At 40.4% G+C, this 26941-nt stretch overlaps 1 protein-coding gene across 1 annotated transcript; it reads right to left on the bottom strand.

Annotated features, from left to right (window-relative positions):
* Nucleotides 1–8126: 8126 nt before the first annotated feature.
* Nucleotides 8127–26401, bottom strand: LOC114709609 (zinc finger protein 431-like). Its single transcript, XM_037211788.1, has 5 exons — nt 26151–26401; nt 22354–22386; nt 11636–11762; nt 11372–11432; nt 8127–10268 (listed from the first exon to the last, which is right to left on the bottom strand). Exons 1-5 carry the CDS (start codon nt 26151–26153, stop codon nt 9059–9061), a joined length of 1434 nt encoding a protein of 477 aa, XP_037067683.1. The 5' UTR covers nt 26154–26401; the 3' UTR covers nt 8127–9058.
* Between the last annotated feature and the right edge of the window lie 540 nt (nt 26402–26941).

Here is a 26941-nt window from a genome sequence, read left to right on the forward strand (position 1 = left end):
CTTAAGACAAACAATTGGCACCTTCCTATGATCAGCTGTGCCTGCTTACAAAGCATGACCACCACCAGGTTTGCCAACTGTTGGCATTCCATTATAGAAGAAGGGATCCCCTCCTTCCGAGTATACAGCCTCTTTCCCAAGCAACTTTACACAATTCTGCCCTAATGATATGTGGATTGGGAAAGGAGCTAGAGTACATGGCCGGGGAAGGACTTGGGAGGAGGTGAATTCTGCATATGCACCCATAAGAAAACCATCTTTAAATGTGGGAATTTAACTTGAATGCTACCAGGGTTACCTCCTATGTACAGTGAGAAATGCAATGTAATGCTGGAGTATATGGACAGTGGAAGAGTACAGAGAAGGTGAGCTCCACATATGCAGGTGTATGAGAGCCACTGTACATAGCAGGCATTGATTGAGACATTCCCGTGTGGCTGATTTGGGTTATCTGTCTTAGAGCTCCTATTGCTGCGGAGAGACACCATGACTATGACAACTCTTATAAAGGAAACCATTTCATTGGGGCTGGCTTACACCTTCAGTCCATTATCATCGTGGTGGGAAGCATGGTGCTGCTGTGCACGCAGATGTGGTGCTGGAGAAAGAGTTGAGAGTTCTACATCCAGATCAGCAGGCAGCAGAAAGCCCTGTGACACAGTTCTTACAACAGGGCCATAACGACTCCAACAGGGCCACATCTCTTAACAGTGCCACTGCCTATGGGACTATGGGGACCATTTTGATTCAAACAACCACAATATCTAAACTCCTCTAAGGATTTCAACCATGCTCAGTAAATAACCTCAAAAACTCATTGGTTCCCCAGGGTGGACTTTGTGAAACTGTACTTTGCATTTTCATTGGGACTTCTCGGGATGTGCTAAATTTTGTCTCCGTCCATCAGGGAGAAAATTCTCACAACAGATCATAAATATTAAATAGATTTGTTAATGTTGCTATGTCTCATGGTATTAGAAAAGGAAGCGGTACAAAAAAGAACAAGATAGAAGAATGGAAATATGGAAATGGCGCAGTAAAGAAGGACTTAGATATATGAAGATGATGATGACTGGATGGCTTCACATTAAAAATGACTAGAAAGTTTTGCAAATTATGAAGGTCTGAGTAATTATTTAAGGTACATAAAAGATGAAACTGGGAGATCATAAATTGTATTTAAGTTAGCAAGGTCAGATATCAACTATTTCAAGGATTGGCTAAAATAAATGTCAATCAAGTTTATTGAGTTATATCTAGTTATTGAAATATTATACAGTAATTAAAAGTACCAAAATGGTGTAAAACTGATTTTCTAGGTGTTTAATAATCATTCTTGGAGGCAATTTCAATGTGGTTAGGGGGACTAAAACAGAGAATACTTCTCTCCTTACCCTACAAGGTCAATAAAGTCCCAGGGACTAAGGACATTGATTACTTTTCTTGTTCATGGAGGCCATGGAGACCCCACTCAATGAATGTGAAACATTATCCAGTCTACAAAAGGAGGGTCAATGTGGGAAAGATTTCCTCAAGGCTTCAAAAGAAGCCACAGTACCTAAAGCAAAGCCTTTGACTCATCCTCACATTGATGGACAACTGGTAAAAGAAAGGCTAGAAGAGTCTGAGGTTCCTCTAAAGCCCAAGTGAACCCTGAGGGCTAGGTGCTCAACTGTCCTTGACAGCACAGAAAGAAAAGATTAATTTTGGCCACCTGCATGGTCTTCAGCATCAGCAGGAAAGTATAACCAAAGACTAAGAGAATTGGTAACAACTCAAGGGATTGCACTCCATGGACATTAGACTTAAGAGTACATAAGATGTTAATTAGATAAGATGTTATTTAGACAATCAATCTCACTAATATTTTCTTGGTGAGATTTTGCTCAGATGTGATACCTCAGACCTTGGCTCACTGAGCATCTGCCTACAGCCATGGAAGACAGGCCCATGATTGTTTTAACCCCCAAATTAAATGATGGCTAAATACTTCCATTCTCCCTATCCAGAAGCCACATGGGAAGGGCATCATGCTGACTTTTGTCTGCTGAAACAACTATAAAAAGATATGAAAGCTAACTGTGGGTTCATCACTCTGGAGACCAACCCCAGAGGTCAAAGGGAAACATCTAATAGATAGGGGCTATTGTGAATCCATCAAGAATGGCTTATGGACTTTGGACATTTTAGTCCTTTACAGACACCAGGAAAGGAATTCTTTCCTGTCTATATCAGAGAATTTGGACTTTAAGAGAGGCCCTCTGGAATGGTATCCCAATACTGCCACTTGATACCCCAAATTCAGCTGCAAGGAGACAGACAGTCATTGCCCCAACCCTATAGTGGCAGTTAGAGTTACCTCTTCGGAGGGAGGTGGGGTAAGAACTGGAGGTAGAAATTGACTGGGATTTTAGAGTAAAAAGTGATGAAGGCCTGTTAAGAAAAAAAGGTCCTTGTTGGTAGAGATTAACAACAAATATCCCCAAAGCAAGAGACATCAATATATCAAAAGAAGTAGTTGGATTCTTCCTTGTATAATAAAGGAAACACCAATTTCTAGAGCCCCTACATTCTATACTGATGTAAATAAACCAGTAAAGCCTGTTTATAAGTAAGGAAAATTAAATAAACTGGCTCAAAGCCCTTATGATTCAGTTCATAAATCAGAATTATATGCTACTCTCATAGTATTATTATATTTTCCAGAACCTCCTTCTATAGTTACTGACTCTCAATATGCAGAAGAGTTGTTTTACATATAGAAAATGCTGAATTTATCCCATATGATTCTGAATTAACTTTTTATTTATTCAACTATCACAAGCAATCAAAAATAGAAATCATTCCTTGTATATAACACATATTAGATCCCATACAGGTCTACCAGACTCTCTAGCACAAGGAAATGGCAAAATTGCTCAGCTATTGGTAGGAAATGCACTAGAAGCTTCAGAATATCACAAGAAACATCATGTTGGGTTGGGGATTTAGCTCAGTGTTAGAGCTGGCCTCAAACTCACAGAGATCCACCTGGCTTTGCCTCCCAAGTGCTGGGATTAAAGGCATGTGCCACCACTGCCTGGCTAGGACTTTTATCATAATGAATTTTTATTATTTTCATTGGTTAAGTCTTTCTAAGGCTTGTATCTTATCAGCCAAAATTTTGTTTTCATTAGTATTCTAAGGCTTCTATTTTTATCAGTCAAATTTTAATTTTTTGATAGTTATCAAACCACCTTTTAAAGAAGAAAAATATGAATTATTGTCTTAGGGTTTACTATTGCTGTGAAGAGACACCATGACCATGGAAATGCTTATAGAAAAAAACATTTAATTGAGAATGGCTAGCTTACAGTTTCAGAGGTTTGGTCCACTATGATCACAAAGGGGAACATGGAAGCATGCAGGCAGATGTGATGCTGGAGTTGAGAGTGCTACATATTGCAGGCAACAGGAAGTCGACTGACTACCACACTGAGGTAAGCTTGAGAAAGAGACCTCAAAGCCCGCCAACACAATGACATACTTCCTTCAACAAGGCCACACCTAATAGTGCCACTCCCTTTGGGGGCTATTTTCTTTCAAAGCACCTCAATTACCAAACTGATAGTAGCTATAATCAGCATTATGTCAATTCCAGCTCAGTGGTTCATCCCTTCATTGATTTTTTCCACTTGCAAGCCATTCACAGTAGCACTATACAGAGTCCCAACTCCCTACTTTGTAACATTTCCAATTCTTTTTTTTTTTAAAGATTTGACTGATATTTGTTATGAACAGTGTTCTGCCTACATGCCTGCCTGCAGGCCAGAAGAGGGCACCAGATCTCATTACGGATGTTGTGAGCCACCATGTGGTTGCTGGCAACTGAACTCGGGACCTCTGGAAGAACAGCCAGTGCTCTTAGCCTCTGCACCATCCCTCCAGCCCCAACATTTCCAATTCTTTTTTTTTTTTTTTGTGGTTTTTTCGAGACAGGGTTTCTCTGTGTAGCTTTGCGCCTTTCCTGGAACTCACTTGGTAGCCCAGGCTGGCCTCGAACTCACAAAGATCCACCTGGCTCTGCCTCCCGAGTGCTGGGATTAAAGGCGTGCGCCACCACCGCCCGGCCATTTCCAATTCTTAACCTTTAATATTATTTAACTCTCCTTAAGGGCTTCCTAAGTGTCCAACCAAATCTGCTGACTTCTCAGTTTGTCTGCAGCAATAGAGCTGTCATCAGAGACAGCTGAAATTTTCAAGCATGAGCCCATGTTCTAGAGTCCTGCAGTCTCACAGAGGCCCAGGGGGTGGCTTCAGTGGCACCAGCTGGCAAGATTTGTCCATCTGTGTGGCCATGCCATGCACTGGAGCACCATATCATATGCTGTTTTTCTGCCAGCACAGAGGCTGCACATGAATCTAGTATTTTAATTAATGTCTGCAGCCTCATGGCCCCTCAAGCTATGGCCTGGTGGGGCTTATTTACAATAAGACTCGGGAGTCAAAGGCTGGGGTAAAAACCTGCTAGCTCAAAGATGCTGAGTAGGAACATTTCTTCTTGGCCAGAGACACTGCAAGACACCCACCTCTTCCCTTGTTCCAGAACCAAGAGGAAGATCAAACTCCAGTCCTCACCCTTTCCTTCTCTCGCATCCTCTCTATCCAAATTGCTGGCTTCACTACGTCTAATTCTGGGCAGCAATGTTTAACTTTATTGGCAAGGAGTGTCAGAATACAATCAAAATATTCCACAACAGAAAGAGATGGTGGAAATGGTGTAATTTTAATCCCCAAAATTGTGTTTAAAAATGAAAGACTTCATGACTGTGATTCAGAGACTAGGGATTTGTATGAGAGCACACCAAATATTACTCAATGCTTTTCTCTAAGGCTGTATATCATAAACTGGAAAATACAATCATGTTAGGTAAGGCCACACCATCTTACCCAGATCTTCTATGTTGGTTGAACTAGAGAAATTACAGTAATTTGGTTTCACAGTAGGTTCAATTCCTCATCCAGATTCTTGATTTCCTGGTCTGTGGCCAGTTAGAACACTTATCAATAATCTAAGATTGATTACCTCAGTATTCATAGCTAATGTCAACTACTGTCACAGCAGGAAAACCTTTACCCTCCTTCTTGCCCATAGCTTTCTGTGCTGTGACGACAACCACTTTAAAGTTGGTCAGTGAACTCAGTTCTTACACAGGTCCCTCTGCATTTGTAAGTTCCCAATAAAAGCCAAAGGGGTTAGAGGACTCTTGTTCATTGGTCTATTTTTCCTTCTCACAGACCAGTCCAGATCCAGACTAGGAGTGGCAGGACTGTCTCCCCATCCCTGGGCAGCAGAGGCAGGATTAAATATTCAAAGCAATTCTCAACTACAGTGTGAGACAAGCCTGAGCTATGGGAAAAATTGCTCTGAACAGATATAATCAATAGCACCTGAGAAAAATGGAAAGAAATTATTAATGACTAGGAAATATTTGAAAATAAAGACATGCAGATTAGAGCAGTGATGCATATAAAGAAAATCAAACTTTAAAAGTGAAAACAATAACTGACTTTTTAAAAAAGCTGGGCTCTACTGACTCAAAAAAAAAAAAAAAGAGCAGGCCTTTCTCTGGTTGAAAGAATGGCATTAGTAAGATACTGTTTGATCTTGCCCCTATGTGCAATGTTAGCTGCTGAGATCTGCACCTTGACACACACGGTTCCAGCCAATGGCCTTTGACTCAACCTGCTGAGCTGACTTCACTGTGCCAACCAAGACTGCATATGTCTGCAAAGCAGAGCACCCTAGTTGGAATTCCAATATTTACTGGCTCAAGCTAACCTCCCCAAATTGTACAACCAACAATCTGGCCTGGCTTTATTAACATGAGATAAATAAATATATGCTGGTAAATTACAAAATCACTCCCCCTGCCACAATCAGGTCCTTTTTCATAATGGGGACTCCATCAGCTGATTGCCTACCCTGTTTCCCACTGTGGTGTACACAATAAACTGTTCTTCCTATTCTGGTCTGAAGGCAGAAACTATGATCCTCATGCAAATCCTTTTCCAGTGATTCCAATGGATAGTTTACTACATGACTCAAATGAGTAATTTTAAAACTCAGTGGTGGTACAGCCCTTTATTTTAATAATTTAGTTGGTTTAATCAAGAAAACAGTAAGGTCATGGCCCTGGAGAGTAACGGAAGGCCATCTAAGTCAACATAAGAGAGCTTGTCTCAGAAACAGTTTTCTACAACACTGGAGGTACAGCTCTTCTAGAATTAATATACCTTCCCTGGGAGAAATCACTCCATACGCTTAAAGTTATAAACAATAATCTCTTTAACAACAGTGTGCATCTGGCTAACACTAAAAGAGGAGCCAGCCTAGAATAGACTTTGCATTCCTCATATGCTGTCATCCTCAAGTCTTTTTAGGTTCAGGTCCCAGGTTGTACACTGAACAATTTAAAGGACAGGAGACTGCAAGTCTACCATTTGAGCAGATGAAGATTAACAGAGGAAATCTATCTTTTGGGTCATACAATGTACATTTAAAAGATGTTATCAATGGATTTAAAAGAATTGCCACAATTCTTACACATACCAAAGGCAGAGAACACAAATACAGAAAATATCAAGGGATAGTCACCTATCAGCACTGTGGATGCTGTTCTTAGATGAACAGCCTTGCTGAGCAACTCTATCCTCAGGATAGGGCTGATTGGCTTTAAAGCAGGCTGGCTCAGAGGAAGGCCACAGATGCTTCACTTTAACTCTGCCTGCTGTCTAAGGGCTGTAACATCACTGTGGAGAATTCCATTTTTAAGCTCTATTTCTGTGTTTTGTATAAGTGTTTGCCTACAAGTGTCTGCACACAGTACCTGCAGAGGCTAGAAGACGAAATCAGATCCCTTGGGACTGCAGCTACTGGAGAGGGTTAGCTACCATGTGGTTTCTGGAAATGGAACCTGTGTCCTCCATAACAACACTCAGAGCTCTTAACTGCTAAGCTGTCTCTCTAGCTGTTTATTAAAAATTCGTTTTTATACACTTTAAATAAAATATATTACATCATTTTCCCCCTTCCTGTCCTCTCTCCATCCCTTCACAAATTCTTCCCTTCCAATCTCATTCTCGTTAAGCATGTGTGATTAAGCATGCACAAATACATGAATAAAACCTGATGAGTCCTTTTCTGTTGGTTATGTATATGGTTTCAGGGCTGAACACACTGCATTGGATATGCAGTTAGGGAGCTCATCCCTGCCTAAGGCTAATTCTCCCACTTGGAGGAAAATGCCACTGTTTAATGAGCAACAGGAGTCAGACTCTGAAGTGACCTAGGCTGCCTTGTACAGGAAACATTAATAGAAAACCTGGGGTGTAAATACCTCAGCTAACACTTGCTGGTGCCATGCCCTGAAGTTCTGGAGCTACAGGGAAGGCTATGGACACTGGCCAGAACCAATCATAGGACACTGGCCAGAACCAATCATAGTCTCCCTTAGTTCTTTTGGACTCCCACCATGCTCCATTGACCATTGTAACCTCAGATGCTTTTGAAATCATGAAATTCCTGCCTCTGCTTCCTAAGTACCATGATTACAAGTCTGTGACACCATACCCGCTCAGGTGGCTTCAACTTCATTTAGTGAGTCATTAGAATGATAGGATGAGTAAGAGGAGCAGTTACACTTAAGTACATTCAAAACCACTGATCTTCATGAGCCTGGGTTTCACCATCTGTAGAATAAGGACAGAACTCTGCCCCAGTCCCTTGATGAGTTATAACACACTCAATGATAAAGAAAAACAATACTCATCACAATTGGAAGACAGTGGACTTTAAGGTAAGAACACTGCTTTTAATGAGAGCCTTCTTCTGTTACTGGAGTTAGGACCAGAGCCTGTGTCCTGGCTACCATAACCAGCCAGGCTCAGCTACTCGTCTTTATTAAGCCAATTTAAAAAACCAACTTAACAAATTGTGATATGCCCACCTATAATGCAGATACTCTGGAGGCAATGTGGGCAGATCTCCTTGATGTCCTAGGACAGCCTAGTCTATACAGTCAGTTCTAGGCCAGACAGAGAATAAAATGAGGCGTTTTTTTAAAAGAAAAAAAGAAAAAAGCAAATTACTAATAAAAATTAAAACAAGATATTTATTCAGTATGCACAATTTAGAACAATTATGAAGATAAGGTAATCAATTCATCCTTAGAAGGCAAGAGATATGCACAACTAAGTAATCTAACCAAGCCATATAATAAAATTTTCCCATCCCTAAATCCATCCCCAATTCTCAGCTTTCTCTAGTGCAAGGTATTCAGATAAGGACTAAATGTTTCTTCAACAGGAAAGTTTTCTTCTGGAGGACTCAGTCTCTTCCCAGAATGAGATTCCTGGGGAAATTTAAATTTCATGGGGTCCACTGTTTCACTAGTTGTTAGCCAACGGGAAAGATGTAAATGTCTCTTTAGAATATTCTTATTCCCATCAGGTAGGCAAGTTCCTGGAATGACAGGGTGGGGACTGAAGAGCTTTAAGGTCCATGTGAAGACCATCAAGTGGGAGCCTGCAGGGTGCTGTCACTGACAGCTACATGTAGTTGTCAAAAAAAAAAAAAAAAGGACAGAGTGGAAGACTTGGAAAGCACAGACCAACCATACCCATGAAGTTTTACACCCACATGAGGTATTTCTTGTTATTGAAGGGAAGTATAAAATCTAAAAGGGTTACCTTATTGTTTAAATTCATAGGGCTTCTGTCCAGAGCTTACAGGCGCAAACAAAATAAAGAGGGACATCATAATGCTTGAACAGACTGTTGACACTTGTCAGATTTTTTTCTCCAGAATAAATAATCTTGTGTAACTGAACATAAGTATGTTGGCTAAAGATCTTACCAAATCCTTTATAGTCAGATCTGCTTTGGTATGAGTTCTTTCAGATTCTCAAAGACTAATATGATATTCAAAGGCTTTAACAGACTGATTATACATTAAAGGTTTTCCTCTTGTAAGAAGTCTACCATGAAGTGCCAAGACTTTACCACACTGACTACATGTTTAGGGATTTTCTCCAGTATGATTTTTTCTCATGACTTCAAAGACTACTGTTACATGCAAAGGCTTAACCACATTGCTTGCATTCATAGGATTTCCTCCAGTATGTGTTCTTTTATGTATTTGAAGGCTACTGTGATGTGCAAAGGCTTTACTACATTGAGTACATTCATAGGGTTTCTCTCCAGTATGTGTTCTTTCATGTATTCGGAGATAATTGTGATGTGCAAAGGCTTTATCACAATGATTACATGTATATGGTTTCTCTCCAGTATGTGTTTTTTTATGTATTTGAAGACTAGTGTGCCGTGCAAAGGCTTTACCACATTCAGTACATTCGTAGGGTTTCTCTCCAGTATGTGTTCTTCTATGTATTTGGAGATAACTATGATATGCAAAGGTTTTACCACATTCAGTGCATTCATAAGGTTTCTCTCCAGAATGTGTTCTTTTATGCATTCGGAGATAACTGTTATGTGCAAAGGCTTTACCACATTGATTACATTTGCAGGTTTTCTCTGCAGAATGTGTTCTTTTATGCATTCGTAGATGCCTGTTATGGGCAAAGGTTTTACCACATTGAGTGCATTCATAGGGTTTCTCTCCAGGATGAATTCTTTCTTGATGCTGAAGACCATAGAAATGTGCACAGGCTTCATCATATTGAAGACATTCATAGGGTTTTTCTCCAGTATGAATTCTTTCATGCCTTTGAAGATGACTATGACGTGCAAAGCCTTCACCACATTCATTACATTTGTAGGGTTTCTCTCCCGTATGTGTTCTTTTATGTACTCGGAGACTATTGTGTTGTGAAAAGGCTTTACCACATTGATAACATACATAGGGTTTCTCTCCAGTATGTGTTCTTATATGTATTTGGAGACTAGTGGGTTGTGAAAAGGCTTTATCACATTGATTACATCTGTAGGGTTTCTCTCCAGTATGTGTTATTTTATGCCTTCGGAGGCTACTAAGATGTGCAAAGGTTTTACCACATTGCTTACATTCACAGGGCTTCTCTCCAGTGTGTGTTCTTTTATGTATTCGGAGATAACTATGATGTGCAAAAGCTTTACCACACTGACTACATTGATTGCGTTTCTCTCCAGTAGGAATTATTTCATGACTTTGAAGATGACTGTCATATGCAAAGGCTTTACCACTTTGAGTATATCCACAGGATTTCACTCCAGTATGATTTCTTTCATGCCTGCAAAGATAATTGACACATGTAAAAACTTTACCAAATACATTATATTCATTTTTACCTGAATGAATTAATTTTACAATTTGGTCTAATTGTAAAGATGAATCAGATCTTAAAGTTTTATCACTTTGTTTACACTCACAGTATTCTCCATTAAGGGTTGTTTTGTGTCTTTGAAGATACTTGTGATGGCAAAGAGCCTTTCTCACATGTCTCACATTTATAGCATAATTTATGTGAGTTTTCACATAGTTTTTCACATAGTTGAAGAGAACTGGAAAAACTCAGAACTTTGTCACACTGATTGCATTCATACATTTTCCAATAATTCACATTTGCATAGTGAATCAGAACAAACGGAAGAATTTCTACATTTCTACTACTCATAGGGCTTTTCTATAGTGTTAAGTTTGTTGATGTATTCCCAATGAAGTCTGAAAAACCAATGAATTGTAAACTTGTATCACATTCAACAAGTCTACTTAAAGGGGGACTACAACATATTATTCTGGGTCAGAGAGAAAGGTATATTGCTTCTTTCCATATTCACATGGCTTGTATTCAGAGCAAAATATGGAATACCTAATAAAGGAAGAATAACTAATAAAAGGTTTCCACAGTGCATTCATACCATTTGTCTTTTGGTTCCTCATAGACCTGTGGTATAGAGGTTGAGGTTTCTCCCCAACAACCATCTTGATTCTCATAAACTGCCCCTCTCATTAAACTTAGTAAGATTCCCAACAAGTACATGAGTAACACCAGCTTTACCATGGACTGTTTGCTTATTAGAAGATTTTGGACATATACTTATCACCTGTTCGCCATGTATAACTTTTGGAATATGTGAGTGGTATGAAATTAAATGGACTGGCACTTTACAGCACAGCTGTCATGGGGCTGTGATTCAAAAGGTGATATCTGTTGAGGCATTTGTTTTCTTGTCAGCTCCCTGACATTGAGGTACATGGTTTTGTGAGAATTTAATAATCACCACTACACTTTAAGGTTGTGCTTACTTCCACTATTACTTTGCCTTAAAACTTCCAGTTCCCATTAACTTTTCTTAAGAGCCACATTTGTATCCACTTGCACATCAAAATTACCTTCCATGTCTTCTAGAACTTTGACAATGTTCTTCAATATTATTTTCTTCCCAACTGTAGCCTAAAATATAGGACCAGAAAAATGTATGACATATGATTGGAAATTATGTATAATTTAAGTTATTATCTTCAATGAACCTTAGAACTCTGCCTGGTTTATTTACCTCATTCTTCCTCTTTCTCAATCAAAATTACAAAAGAGCATCAATAACAAAGAAGCAGTTGCCCCCTTATTTTAAAAAGTGAAGTAAAATTCAGTCTTACCTATAGTAGTGAGGTTCCTGTAGGTCTCTATCATCACATCTTTGTAGAGATTCTTTTGGGAGGGATCCAGCAAAGCCCACTCTTCTTGAGTGAAGTCGACATGCACATCATCATAGGTCACTGCATTCTAAAATATCCCATACATGTGTACAACAGAAAGCATGATACGAACAGCATTGTAAATGCACACTTCTTTGACAATATATTCATGTATGTAATTCGGGTGCTTCCCATACTTATTCATTCCCTCACACAGAATTTTCACTGTAATCACCAAGCCACTGTAGAAGGAAACCAATGTAAGAGTGAGAACCCTCAAGGGCTAAGTAATATCTCCCATGGGAGACATTACAGATTGGAGCACTCTGGGGAAACACAATGCCCCCAGATGTTCTTGCTGGAACATTCAGGTGCCAGCCTATATTTGCCTGGAGTTCCCAGCAGCCAGGGGTTCTGCCATAGTTTCCAAGCTCCTCAGATGCCTTTGTGTTGAAGGCTTGGTCCTCGACCTTAGGTCCTGTCAGGAAGCCGTGAGGCCTCCAGCATGGCTGGCTCTGCGTCCCATTACATGTTGCTCCTTGGATGGCCCCCTGGTGTCTCTCTCAAAGTCAACTCTTTATAGCATGTGTACCACTACTTTATTTACTACTGAAGGAGCCCATACAATAGCACCCTAATAATTATAGCATCACTCGTGAATGCTATACTATCCATACTTGTGTTAATTCTAGTATGTCTTTAAATGTAACCTCTCTGAAGTTTATACATTCTCAGAGCAAGGCCAGCAGCCTGAACACCAGTGAAGTTGTCAAGGACATGGCAAGGCTCACCTGTGATGATCCTAGTGCAGAAGCTTGCTGAAAGAATATTAAGAAGAACTCGTCGAATGATCAGACTGGTCATTGCTATACTTATGGGAATTACTGCATTGGCTGCTACTGCTACAACAGCAGGACTGGTGCCTCATAAAGAAATTCAAATGGCTGAGTTTGCAATCCAATAACTCAAAGACTCGGGCAGTATTGATGTCATGAATACACGCTATCTTGGGAAACAGAATGATGCCCTCTGCCAAATTTCCAAATTCAAGATGTGGGTAAAGATCACCACAGCAGAATATGCTTGACATGTACAAAAACTATCTTTTCAGGCCCATTAGCAAATAATATGAAAACAAAAAAAGAGCCAGGAGTGTTAGCCCACTTTTAATCCCAGCACTTGGAAGCCAGAGTAAGGTGGATCCAAGTTGGAGGCAAGTATGATCTACATTCAGGACAGCCAGGGCTACACTGAGAAACCTTGTCTTCAGCCGGGCACTGGTGGCACATGCCTTTAATCCCAGGACTTAGGAGGCAGAGGCAGGAGGATTTCTGTGAGCTCGAGGTCAGCCTGGTCTACAGAGGGAGTTCCAGGACAGGCTCCAAAGTTACACAGAGAAATAAAGAATTTCTGCCTCGAAAACAACAACCAAAAAAAAAAAAAAAGGAAACCTTGTCTTCACAAACAAACATAAGAACATCAGGGCAGCAAAATGGTTTAGCACTGAGTAGCAATTGCTTCTAATGTATCCTTTGTGATTTAGGTATAGAGACTAAAATGGTGGTAATCAAAACCCACCCATACCACTCTTAGGCATATACCCAAGGAATTCCCAACCATACCACAAAGAAACATGCTCAACTATGTTCATAGCAGCACTATTCATAATAGCCAGAACCTGGAAACAACCTAGATGCCCATCAACTGGAGAATGGATTAAGAAAATGTGGTACATATACACAATGGAGTACTACTCAGCAGAGAAAAACAATGACAGCATGAAATTTGCAGGCAAATAGATAGAGCTAGAAAATACGATCCTGAGTAAGGTAACCCAAACCCAGAAGGACACAAATGGTATGTACTCACTCATAAGTGGATACTAGATATAAAGCAAAGAACAATCAGACTGCAACCCACAGAACCAGGGAGGCTACAGAGCAGGGGGGTCCCTAGGATGACTGTGGCTTATAATAAGTTTTGGTTTTATTCAATCACTGGGCAAGCCTCAGTGAAATACTTCACTATTAAAATAAGAATTTGACTGGGTGGCAGTGGCACACACCTTTAATCCAGCACTGGGGATGTAGAGCCAGGCAGATCTCTGTGAGTTTGAGCCCAGCCTGGTCTACAGAGCAAGATCCAGGACAGGCACCAAAACTACATGGAAAAACCCTGTCTGAAAAAAAAAAAGTTAGCCGGGCGGTAGTGACCACGCCTTTAATCCTAGCACTCGGGAGGCGGAGCCAGGTGGATCTCTGTGAATTCAAGCCATTCTGGTCTACAGAGCAAGACCCAGGACAGGCACAAAGCTCACAGAGAAACCTGTCTCAGAAAAAAAAAAAAAAAGATTTTGTACTGTATCAAGCTGATAATAGAAAAATAAATAAATAAAAATGAAAAAAAAAAAGAACTGCTTTAACTGTATTGTAAAATTTGTAGTAAGTTTTGCTTTCATTTTCATTTGACTCAAGGATCTTTTTAATTTCCTCCCAGATTTCCTTAGTGACCTTACTGGTCATCCAAGTATAAATTTGTTCAGTCTTTATGTTTGTATGGTTTTTGTAGTTCTTCTTCCAGTGACTTCTAGTTTTATTGTACTATGATCTGACAAAATACAAAAAAATTATTTCTTAAAAAAATAAAAGTAAACAATCAGACCACAACCCATAGAACCATAAAAAAAAAAGTAAAAATAAATAAAATGGTGGTAAAGACATGACAAAATAAGAAGGAAGTTGACTGGTCAGTTTCAACCACAACATAGGAGACACAAAGAACAGGAAATGGGTTGAAGCTATAGACACTCAAATCCCATCCCAAATGAGGAATTTCATCCAGAAAGTCTCCTCCTACAAAGGTTTCCATAAGTAACCCCAAAGAAAGTCACCAAGAGGAGACAAGTGTTCAAATACATCATCCCTACTGGGAGGTTTTTCAGTCAATCAACTACATTCTGACCCAGGTCAGACTTATGGTCATCTCCCCAAGCTTATGGTCATCATTCCGACCAGACTTGTGGTCATCCCATGATGAAAATGCATTTAGTCTAACTCCAATGATTCTCATAGTCTGCAACAGTCCCTACACTATTCCAATGCCCAAGGTCTCTTCTGACACTCAATGCAATCTCTTGACTGTGACATCTTGTAAAATCAGAAAACAAGTTACATCTTTCCAACATACAGAATACCCATTCCCATTCCAAAATATAGGAATGGGACACAATGAGGGAAGACTGGGCCAAGGCAAGACTGAAACCCATCAGGGCAAATACCAAGTCCTGTACAGAAACAGGGGGCTTCAGTTACAAAGGGCTCAGTTGGCCCTGTCTCCACAATCTTTCATACATCTCTCGCTTTGGTTACTGCTCCCTATATGCAGCTCTCTGTGGCAGATGTCTCATAGCTTAGGAATCTCAAAATCTTATGGTCTTCATCCTCCTATCTTCATGCAATGAACTCTAACAGTCTATTCATTGGGACTCTGACTTTGCCAAACATACATGCCTGCAACAGTGCTGAACTGAAACTACTGAGTAACAATCCATGACCTTAACTTTTTTGTCTTTCTTGCTTCTACAACAAGCACAACATGGGAGATCCTGCCAAGTTTGGCTTCTAAATTAGGATGGACCCTACTATACTTAGACCACAGTTACAACGGGTTCTGTATGAAGTTGCTTCCTGGGACTAGGAATCACTTTTGCCTAGTCCATCCATTAATTGAAGGCTTAGCAGGATGGAGTGTTACCTTTAGGTACCTTGCTAGGCTTCCACTGTAGAGCAAGGGTCTTCCTGCCTCTGTTTCAGCATGTGATTGCTATCTGAAACTACCTAGAGCTACTCTTGTCTACAATCCACAGATTATTCATTTACTTCTGTCCCACTTGCTCCTTTTTGGCACTGTAGTCCTGAATGAGTCACCATTAATAACCATCCAACAGACTCAATATTCCAGCTAAGAAATCAGCCCATTATTATTTTTTAATTCTGCCTTACTCAATTTCTCATGGCATGAACAGAGTAAGAAAGATTTGGGGCCAAATTATCACAGAATGATCCCTAGTTTAATTTTTCATGGACTCTATTTCCCACTAAAACCCTATGACCTTGAGCTCCTCCATGTGCATTACTCTCAACATTCCCATCCCCCTGGTAATACAAGAACAGTCAATTAAACTCTATGCACAGCTTTCTATGGATTTTGCCATCTAAAGTCCTGGTATCTCCACATTCCTCCAAAAGACAACATTCCAGGTTCTGCCCAGCAACACAACCACTTTTGTTGTGCCATCTTTTATTCTAACTTGCTTCTCTGCTTCTGTGATTAAATCCTCTAACCAAAAGCATCTCAGGTAATGAATGGTTTTTTGTTTTTTGTTTTTTGTTTTTTTACTGATTCTGCCAGATCATACTCCATTGTGGGAGATTAGGATAGGAAATCCAACTAGAAGATGAAGGGGGAAACCACTGGTAAACATTGTTTCCTGGCTTTCTCTCTGCCTTGGTCAGTGTGTCATCCTCAGCTAGCTCCCTTATCCAGGACAGGCCCACTTGCTTAGTGATATTGCTACCCTCAGTGGACGAGCCTCCCCCCACATCCATCAACCCAATCTCTCACAGACATAGCAAATGATCATTTTGATGGGGCCACACCCTCAAGTGAGGCTCACTCAAATGACTACAGAACCTGAAATGTTGACAACTGAACCTAATTAGGACACATAACAATAATATATGAGACAGTTTTAAAAACTCAAAACCAATATGTTAACCATATCATCATTTAAAGTAGCAAAAACCCAAACTTTGATGACTGCAACACCTGGGAAAAATAGATGTGCCAAGAAATGAGGAGAGAAGAGCCTTTAGCATCAAGAAGAAAAAAACTAAAACTATTTCTCCATAGAAAGTCCCCAAACCAACAAAAACTCAAGGAACTCATAACGTAATATAATAAATTTTCTGAATACAAAAATTGGTGAGGGTCCATCAAATATTTTCCAGAAAAATAACAATATAATTAGACTATAACTAATAAACTCACACATATAGATGTCACCAATGATAAAAGGAGAAACAAAGACAGACCTACAAGTTTAACATGGTTTCTTAAACAAGAAATACAAGATTCTAACCAAAATCAAAATCAAAAAAAAAAAAAAAAATCACTGGCCAGCACTCACCCTGTGCACTCAGAAGGGCTGTCCCACCAAAACTGGAGAGATTCACATGAAGCCTTCTGATGTTTCAACATTGGAGAAAATAGTTTTGATTACTAAAAGTATCTCATTCCCTTATGATAAAACCAGGGTGTCTGTTACGATCATTTGGGAACTGTTTTGTTTCCTGTCTTTGAAGACTGAATGTAAGGCTGCACCAGAACAAGGAAATGTAAACTTTTAAAAACCAAATGCAAGATAACAGATTTTTAAAGAAACAATTATGATTTATATTATACACCTAAAGCAACTTGTTTGGCTCTAATTGTCATAAGCACTTTGAAAACAAGTCTATCATCATCTTTTTTTTTTTTTTAATAAGAAAAGACTTCTTTAATGAAAGCATACATCCATCTCTGGCTAATGTTCAAAGAGGAGCCATCCTAGAAGATACCTTGCATTCCACGTCTATCATCATCTTTATGTGTATGTTTGGATGTGCAAAAAAGAATGTCTTCCATGTGTGTACAGGTGCCACACCAGAAGAGGGTGTAAGATACCCTGGATCTGGAGTAACAGGTGGTTATGAGCCTCCCAACTTGGTATCTGAACTGATATCAACTCAGGTCAACCCCAAGAATAATACTTGCTAAGTAACCTGCCCAGCCCACATAGTACTTTTTATCCAATAAACTGAAAGTCTTTCACAGTTTTAACAAAAACAAAAACCCAAATAAAGAAGTATGTAAACAAGCCCTACGAATCTGATGCCTCAGTATTAAGACGTTGGGGATGGGACCAAGTGGGCAGTCCATGGGCATTCACCACTCTCCATGACCAGAGACCCAACAGTCAGGGTTGCCACCAGCATTGCAACACAACACCAGCTGAGGTTTCCCCTATCCCCTGTCCATGCATCCTAAAGATCTCACAGACCATCCCTACCTGCCCTGTCCTTCCTGCCCCACCTCTGTGTTCCAGCCCCCAGCTTGGGCAGACACCCTCTGCTCAACCACAGGCCATGCCTGCCAGAAGACTAGGTAGGCTGTCTAAAGACCTACCCCACTGTTTGTTACCATAGACCCAATTCTCACAGTTGCCCTCAGCACTGGAACAGAAGACCAGGGGTACCTTCCTCTCACTCTGTCCACACTACCTGTGGAACCCTCAGACCATCCCATATTTGCCTCATCTCTGTGTCCCAGCACCCAACTCAGGCAGCCACCCCCTGATCAGCAACATGCCATGCCTGCCAGAAGACCAGGTAGGTTGTCTGAAGATCTACCACACTGTTACCCCAGACACAATTTTCAGAGTTGCCCCTAGCACAGGAATAGAACATTAAAGGCAGCTTCTCCTTCCCCCTCCACACCTCCTGTGGATCCCTAAGACGCTCTTCCCCCAGCCTCCAACAGCAGCAAGCATTTCCCCATGAACACACCAGCCAAGCAGGCCAGTAAAAAAGACAACACTTAGCACAAATACTCTGAAAATCCAGAGAGAAAGCAAAAATCTAAGAACAAAACTCCAACCCAACCATGACAAACCCAGAATTCAGCATCTAGATATAATCAACCCAAACCCAGATGCCTAGATGTCAGCTTATGAACATAATCAATAACCGTCAGGGCATTTATGTCACCAATGAACCCTACTATCCTACCACAGCAGGTCTTGAATGTTACAACATAGCTGAAGCACAAGAAAAAGACCCTAAAACCAACTGCATGGTGACTGAAGTCCTTAAAGTGGAAATAAATGCCTTAAGGAAAACAAACAATTAGAGGAAATCAACAAATCCCTCAAAGAAAGCCAGGAAAACACAAACAACTGGAGGAAACCAATAAATCCCTTAAATAAAGCCAAGAAAACACAATTGAAAGAAACAATTAAAACTGTAAAAGACATGAAAATGGAAATAGAAGCAATACAGAAAACACAAACTGAAAGAGTCTTGGAAATGAAAAATTTAGGACTGCAAAGAGGAATTGCAGAGGCGAGCATCACCAACAGAACACAGAGATGGAAGAGAGAATCTCAAGCATTGAAGATACAATAGAAGAAATTGATACGTTAGTCAAAGAAAACATTAAATCTAAAATTATCATACACAAAACATCCAAGAAATATGGCAAACTATGAAAAGACTAAGCCAGGGGAAGAATACAAACTCAAAGGTCCAAAAAACATTTTCAACAAAATCATAGAAGAAAAATTTCCTAACCTAAAGGAGGTACCTACCAAGGTACCAGAAGCATACAAAACACCAAATAGATTGGACCAGAAAAGAAAGTCCTCTTGCCACATAATAACCAAAACACTTAACACAGAGAACAAAGAAAGATTAAAAGCTGCAAAGGAAAAAGATCAAGTAACATACAAAGGCAGACCTATGAGAATTACACCTGACTTCTCAATGGAGACTTTAAAAGCCAGAAGGGTGTTGGATACAAATCCTGGAGACTCTAAGAAACCACAGATCCTAGCCCAGATTACTATATATCCAGAAAATTTTCATTCACCATTAATGAAGAAAATAAGATATTCTATGATAAAGTCAAATTTAAACAATATCTATCTACAATGCAGCCCTACTGAAGGTGCTAGAAGGAAAAATCCAACCCAAGGAGGTTAACAACACACATGAAAACACAGGTAATAATCTCGTATCAGCAAAACCAAAAGAAGGGAAGCACACACAAATACAGTCACATACATACACACTAACAACAACAACACAGGAATTAACAATCATTGTTTATTGATATCTTTCAATAGCAATGGCCTCAATTCCCAAATAAAAGATGCAGATTAACAGAATGAATGCAAAAACAGGGTCCCTCCTTCTACTGCATATAAGAAACACACTTCAACATCAAGAATAGATATTACCATAAAGTAAAAGGCTAGAAAAAGATATTCCAAGCAAAGGGACCCGAGAAGCATGCAGGTGCAGTCATTTTAATATCCAACAAAATAGAATTCAAACAAAAATTAATCAAAAGAGATGGGAAAGGACACTGCATGTTCATTAATGGGAAAATCAACCAAGATGACATTTCAAATCTTAACATCTATGCCACAAACACAAGGTCACCCACCACCTTTGTAAAAGAAACACTTCTGCAGCTTAAATCACACATTGACCCTCACATACTGATAGTTGATAGTGAGAGACTTCAATACCCACTCTCAACAATGGACAGGTCCTTCAGACAAAAAAAAAAAAAAAAAAAAAAACCAGAAATACTGGAGCTAACTGACATTATAAACCAAATGACACTATGATATTTACAGAACATTCCACTCAAATATTAAAAAATGTATATTCTTCTTAGCACCTCAGAAAACTTTCCCCAAAATTGATGACATACTCACACACAATGCAAGTCTCAACAGATAAGAAAAAAACTGAAGTAATCAATTGCATTCCTATCAGAACACCATGGATTAAAACTAGACCTAAACAACAGCAAAAACAACAAAAAGCTTACAAACTCTTGGAAACTAAACAACTCTCTACTGAATGACTACAGGGTCAACAGTAACAAAGAAATTAAAGACTTTCTAAAATTCAATGACAATGAATACACAACACACCCAAATTTGGGGGACACAATGAAAGTGGTGCTAAGAGGAAAGTTCGTATCACTAATTGCCTACATTAAAGAAAATGGGAGAAATCTCATACTAGCAACTTAACAGCACACCTGAAAACTCTACAACAAAAAGAAGTAATGTTGACAAACATGTCATACAGGACAACTGAAGAGAGACACCTGAGGATGTAATGAAGCCTTAAAGGAACAGGAAGGTCAGCCTCAGTGGACTGAACCCCAAACAGCCTTGCAGGAGCATTTTTATTGATTTTTATTGATACAAAGGGTATTTTTTAGCAAGTTACTCTTCACAAATCAGAACCTTTGATCTAATCTAAGAGTTGTCTGAATACATTACCCAAGCAATTCTCAGCCATTATAAGATTTCTTGGTTTGCCAGAAATGTCTTGTGAATGAAGTCATGCAAAGGCTTTAAAGCTCCTACAGGAAAAACAACTCAATAAATCTCAGATAACAATTACTGATTATTTACAAAACATTACTGCAAGCCTAAGTGAGCCATTACTCTGGAGTTTCCACCAGGTACAGTAGGTATACTAAATTTCACACTACAAAGTAAGCTTAACAGAAAGGAGTAGACAGCAAGAAACTATCCAATTCAGGGTTAAAGTCAACAAAATAGAAACAAAGAGAACACTGCAATAATCAGTGTAACTCAGAGTTGGTTCTTTGAGAAAAATCAACAAGATAGACAAACCCTTATCCAAACTAAGAGACAGAGAGAAAATATCCAAATTAATAAGATTAGAAATGAACAACGGGATACAACAGGCACCAAGGAAATCCAAAGAATCATAAGGGCATACTTAAAAGCCTGTAGTCTACCAAATTGGAAAATATAAAAGAAATGAATAATTTTGTGATAGATACCATTAACTAAAGTTCAATCAAGATCAGATAAACAATTTAAACTGACCTATAACCCCTAATGGAATAGAAGTCACATGTCTCCCAACCATAAAAGCTGAGGACCAGAAGGTTTTAGCACAGAATTCTACTAGACTTTCAAAGAACAGTTAATGAAAATAAAAGTATATTTTCACTCTTTTTTTTTGTTTGTTTGTTTTTTGTTTTTTTCCAGAGTTTCTCTGTGTAGCTTTGCACCTTTCCTGGATCTCCTTCCGTAGATCAGGCTGGCCTCAAACTCACAAAGATCCACCTGCCTCTGCCTCCTGAGTGCTGGGATTAAAGGCATGCGCCACCATCGCCTGGCTTATTTTCACTCTTTTCTCAATTAAATCATACATGCCAGTAATCCTCAAATTCTTCCACAAACCAGAAACAGAAGGAACATTACCCAATTCATTTTATGAAGGTACAATTTCCCAGATACACAAACCAAATAAAAACTCAAAGTTTCCCTCATGAACATTGATGTAAAAATATTCAGTAAAATACTTGCAAACAGAATACAAGAACACATCAAAAAAATCACCCACAGTGATCAAGTAGGCTTCACCCCAAGGATGCAGAGATGGTTCAACATATGAAAATCAGTAAATGTTATCCACCTGCCTTCTATCAATTTATTCATAAAATTTTTCACACAAAATTGAATGTGGAACGCAATATTCAGAACTCCTAGAAACTAGACCTTCAGTTTTCCAATCTGTCTTCCCAATGCACATTAACAGTGATACTTATGTGTGGACACTAGACATTGCTATTACAAATATCACAAGTTCCCATGACTAGGGCTGTAGAGCCTCCCCCACCTCCAGGGAATCCACATTCAGGGAGGCTCAGGGGCTAAGGGCCACTGTCCAGGCCACCACGTGGACAAACAGAACCACAGTGTGGCTCACAATTCATTCTACTCCAAGAAGCTTGAACCTGGATAATTCAGTCAACCTGCTTGCTATTCCTGGTCTGGAGTCAGTAGCCCCCACACTCACCATATCATGGTTTGTGGTCTCCCTCGCATTTCCCTAGAACAGAACCAGAGAGAATCGTGGAAATAATCTGCATGCTACCTATCACTAGAGCTCCTGATCGATAAGCCTTCTCAGAGTTCCTCAATAGCTAGGGCCACCCAGTTGGGCCTCAAGACAGTAGCAGCTCCCCCATGGGTTAAGCAGAAATCAAATGACTCTAACATCACAGGCCTTCTCAGCTCTACCCTTCCACCCCACAAGACAGGGCCCTAGTCTGGGAAATTTGTAGTTTAGTAGAACCTTCCATTCTCCCAGAACACTTTCTGTTCCTCTTCCAATGTACAGGGTCCTTGTGTGCACATTCCATTACACACTCAATGTCCAGTATAGTCAAGCCATTGCTTCATACCTGGGAAGTCTTACAATCAAACATAGGTCACATTCAAAGAGTAACTGTTGTTAAAACAAAAAGAGGCTATGGATTGAAAAACAATGAAGAGTCTATGGGAGGGCATAGAGGCAGAAAAGATATGGTGAAAATGATGTAATTATAATTATACCAAAAAAAATGATAAAAAGTTGAAGTCTGGTGGTGGTGGCGCATGCCTTTAATCCCAGCATTCAGGAGGCAGAGGCAGGTGGAGCTCTGTGAGTTCAAGGCCAGCCTGGTCTACAGAGCGAGATCCAGAACAGGCACCAAAACTACACAGAGAAACCCTGTCTCGGGGGAAAAAAAATTACACCAAAAAAATGATAAAAAGTTGAAACAGGCTTTATGGCCATGTGCTCCAGGGACTTATATAAAAGCACACCAAGTATTACTCATTCCATTTCTCTTGGACTGTACATCTTAAACTGAAAAAATACAGTCATGTTAGGCAGGGCCACACCATTTTACCCAGATCTTCTATTTGCTTGAACTAGAGTAACTACTGTAATTTTGTTTCACAAGAACTTCAGTTCTGTATCCAGATTCTTGATTGACTGGTCTGTGGACGAGAGATATGGCCAGTCAGGACATTTATCAATCATCTAAAATTGATCACCTCACTACTCATTGCTAATGTCAACTACTGTCACAAAAGGAAAGCGTCCACCCTTTTTGCCCCTCCCTTTCTGTGCTGTGACTGCACCTGCTTTACAGTTGGTCAGTGAACTCAATTCTTACACAGGTCCCTCTTCAACTGTAAGTTTCCAATAAAAGCCAGAAAGGTTGGAGGACACTCATTAGCTGGTCTATTTTTCCATCTCACAGACCACTCAAAGCCCAGCCTGGAAGGAGTTGCAGGACTGTCTTCCCAGCCCTGGGCAGCAGAGGCAGGATTAAATGTCCAAAGCAGTTCTCAGTTACATAGTGTGAGACAAGCCTGAGCTACAGGAGACATTGATCTAAATCAGTGGTTCTCAACCTTCCTAATGCTGTGGCCCTTTAATACAGTTTCTCATGTTGTGATCAAGACCCAACTATAAAATTATTTTCACTGCTACTTCATAATTATAATTTTGCTACTGTTATGAATTTTAACTGTTATGAATTGTATCTGTGTTTTCTGGTGGTCTTGGGCAACCAAGATGTTTGACGACCCCAAAGGTAGCCTCGACCCCACAGGTTGAGGACTGCTGCTCTAAACTGATATATATATATATATATATATATATATATATATATATATATATAGAGAGAGAGAGAGAGAGAGAGAGAGAGAGCACTTTAGAAAAATAGGATGAAATTCATAGTGATCAAGAAACATAGAGAAATAGAAACAAATAGAGATTAGACCAGTAATTCATTTAAAGAAAATGAAACTGGCTGGGCGGTGGTGGCACACACCTTTAATCCCAGCACTTGGGAGGCAGAAGCAGGCGGATCTCTGTTAATTCGAGGCCAGCCTGGTCTACAAAGCAAGTTCCAGGACAGCTAGGATTGTTACACAAAGAAACCCTGTCTCAAAAAAATCAAAAAAGAAAAAAAGAAAAGAAAATTGATAAAATGATATCAATACCTGACTTTTTTGTTGTTGTTGTTTTTGTTTTTTTGAGACAGGGTTTCTCTGTGTAGCTTTGTGCCTTTCCTGGAACTCACTCTGTAGCCCAGGCTGGCCTTGAACTCGCAGAGATCCGCCTGCCTCTCAAGTGCTGGGATTAAAGGCGTGCACCACCACCCCCCAGCCTGACTTTTTAAAATTATAAAAACTGGAAGAACATTAGACTATCCTGACTTTGAAACAGAGTAGGCACTTCCCTGGTAGAGAGAATGCAATTAATAAGACATTGTATGACTTTGTCCATGTAAAATGTTAGCTGGGGAGTGCTGTGAGCTGACAAAGATTGACAGCCAATGGCCTGTGTCTCAAACCTCTGAGCTGACTCAGAGTTTGTGTCAATCAGGATTGCACATCTGCATAGGACAGTTCCCTAACTGAAAACTGAATACTCAGTAGCTACCCTCCCTAAATTGTACACCCACCATTGCTGTCTGTGTTTATTCACATGGTAGGAATCAATTCATTGAGAAAAATTGTACAAAAAGTCACTCACCATGCCCCAGCAGGTCATTCTTTATGATGGAGACCCCTGCAGCTCACTGCCTTAAACTTCAGTCTGTGATCTAGCTATTGTCTAGTCTGTTTCCCCTTGCAGTGTACATAGTACACTGTTCCTCCTCTTCTCGTCTGAAGGGAGAAGACAGGCCCCAAACAAATCTTTTTCGTGTTACTGCAATGGACAGTCCACTATGTGACTTAAAATGGTCATTTTAGAACTCTGTGGTGCTACAGACCTGTAATCCAAGGATTTAGGGTGATTAATCAGGAGGACAGCAAGGGCAATGCCCTGTGAGGCTACAGACATGGTTCAAGTCCACCTCAATCAACATAGGATGCCTTGACTAAAAGCCTCTTTTCAAAAAGGCTGAAGATAGAGCTGTTCTAGAATTAATATACCTCCATGGCACACCAGGACTTAATGTTGGTTGTGACCCTATCATGGCCCCTTGAGCTGCATGTTAGAGGCCTGTTTTTTAATGGGGGGATGGGCCTTTTGGCTGGTTGTAAATCAGGGTTGTCTAAGTCGTGGGAATTGTAGTTTAAGCACTGGATAATCCTGGTGAACAAACATTTACATTTTATCATACTGCTCTCTGACAGGCATGGTTTGCATACTACTTATCTTTGGGGAATTTGGGAGGCAGCCCTTCCTTAGTTAAATTCTACTTTGTGTGACTTAATGTCTCCTAAGCATTGGTAAATCCTTATACCATCAATTCTATTATCATCAATTCTACTCTTCTACATCACAGTTTAGCAGCGGAGTGCTACTCTACACAGGAGACACTGTTTACAAGCCCCACAAAATCAACTCCAGACGGATCCTACACCTAAATGTTCAACGTTAAAAGTGCAGAACTTCTGGAAGATACTAGAGAGACCGGGGCTCTCAGAGTTTGGCAGATCTGTCTTCCACAGAGACAATACGCGCACTACCGGCTCCAGCTTCACAGTGACGTCAACAACGAGGATATTTCTAAGCACAGTCCGGCTCCCAATGCTTTGCGCAAACTCAGCCTGAGTAGTTCAGAGGCTGCCTACCCGTTCCAGGTAGTTGCAAGAACCATGCAAGACCGATCGTGCAGGACCGACCGGTCAGGAACACGCTGAACTCTGCATCTGCCCGCTGGCTCCCACACAGCCCCGGGGAGGACCCACCACATCGGCTCCCTCGGCTCAAGCGAGCGCTCCTCCCAAGCTGGGGACAGCGGCCCCTTGCTCACCAATGGCCGGCCACACCTCCCCATCTGGGGACAGCAACCCCTCACTCACCATGGTGCAGCTGCCGGACTCCCCAGAGGTCTTCCCACAGCTTCCTACAGCGGAGCCAAAGGCGTCGCACAGAGTACAACTTCCGCCTTCCTGAGCACACTGCACAATTTCCGACTTACTCTGCAGAGGGGCTGAGCCAAGAGTCAGTTTTCCCGGAAGAACCCTCCCATCTTGCTGGCGGGTCCGTCGGAGGCCCTGATTGGTTAGTGAGGCCTGAGTGACAGGAGTGCTTCTCCTGGGGACCACGAGGACTGAAGGGACACAGCACAGTGATTCCCAGCTGGCTTCTACACCGAGCACAAACCTATCCCAGATTGGATGCAGATTTCTGCCAATTACAACAGCAAGTTTCTTGTTAACATAAACCAATAGGTTCAATTTTAAAAAGGAATTGTACAAATTCAAGAGGAGGTTAATCAGACAATATAGCACAAGAGGAACACCATGTATCTCAAGAACATAATGAACAAAGTTCACAGTGGCCCTGGGACTGATAACCATAGACCGATGTGTGTAAAGAGTTAGGTTCTCAGGATCTGAAACAACCGCTTCCCAAAGTCTCTGATTCCATATCATAACCAGCTCTCCCAAGCAAATTCCGGAGTTTAGAGACGGAACCCTGTTTTTGCTCTATACATTAGGGCCTTAGAGAAAGCTCCCAAGGCCGAAGCAGGCTGCCAAACTCAATGAGGCCTAGTTATTCAAATATTTTCTAAAAGTTCTGTGCTTTGCATCTGACATTTAGGTGTAAGGTCCAATTGCAGGTAATTTTGAGGAAGTCATAAATGGCC

The sequence above is a fragment of the Peromyscus leucopus genome, chromosome 17 (genome assembly GCF_004664715.2).
Source record: "Peromyscus leucopus breed LL Stock chromosome 17, UCI_PerLeu_2.1, whole genome shotgun sequence".
NCBI classification, from domain to species: Eukaryota; Metazoa; Chordata; class Mammalia; order Rodentia; family Cricetidae; genus Peromyscus; species Peromyscus leucopus.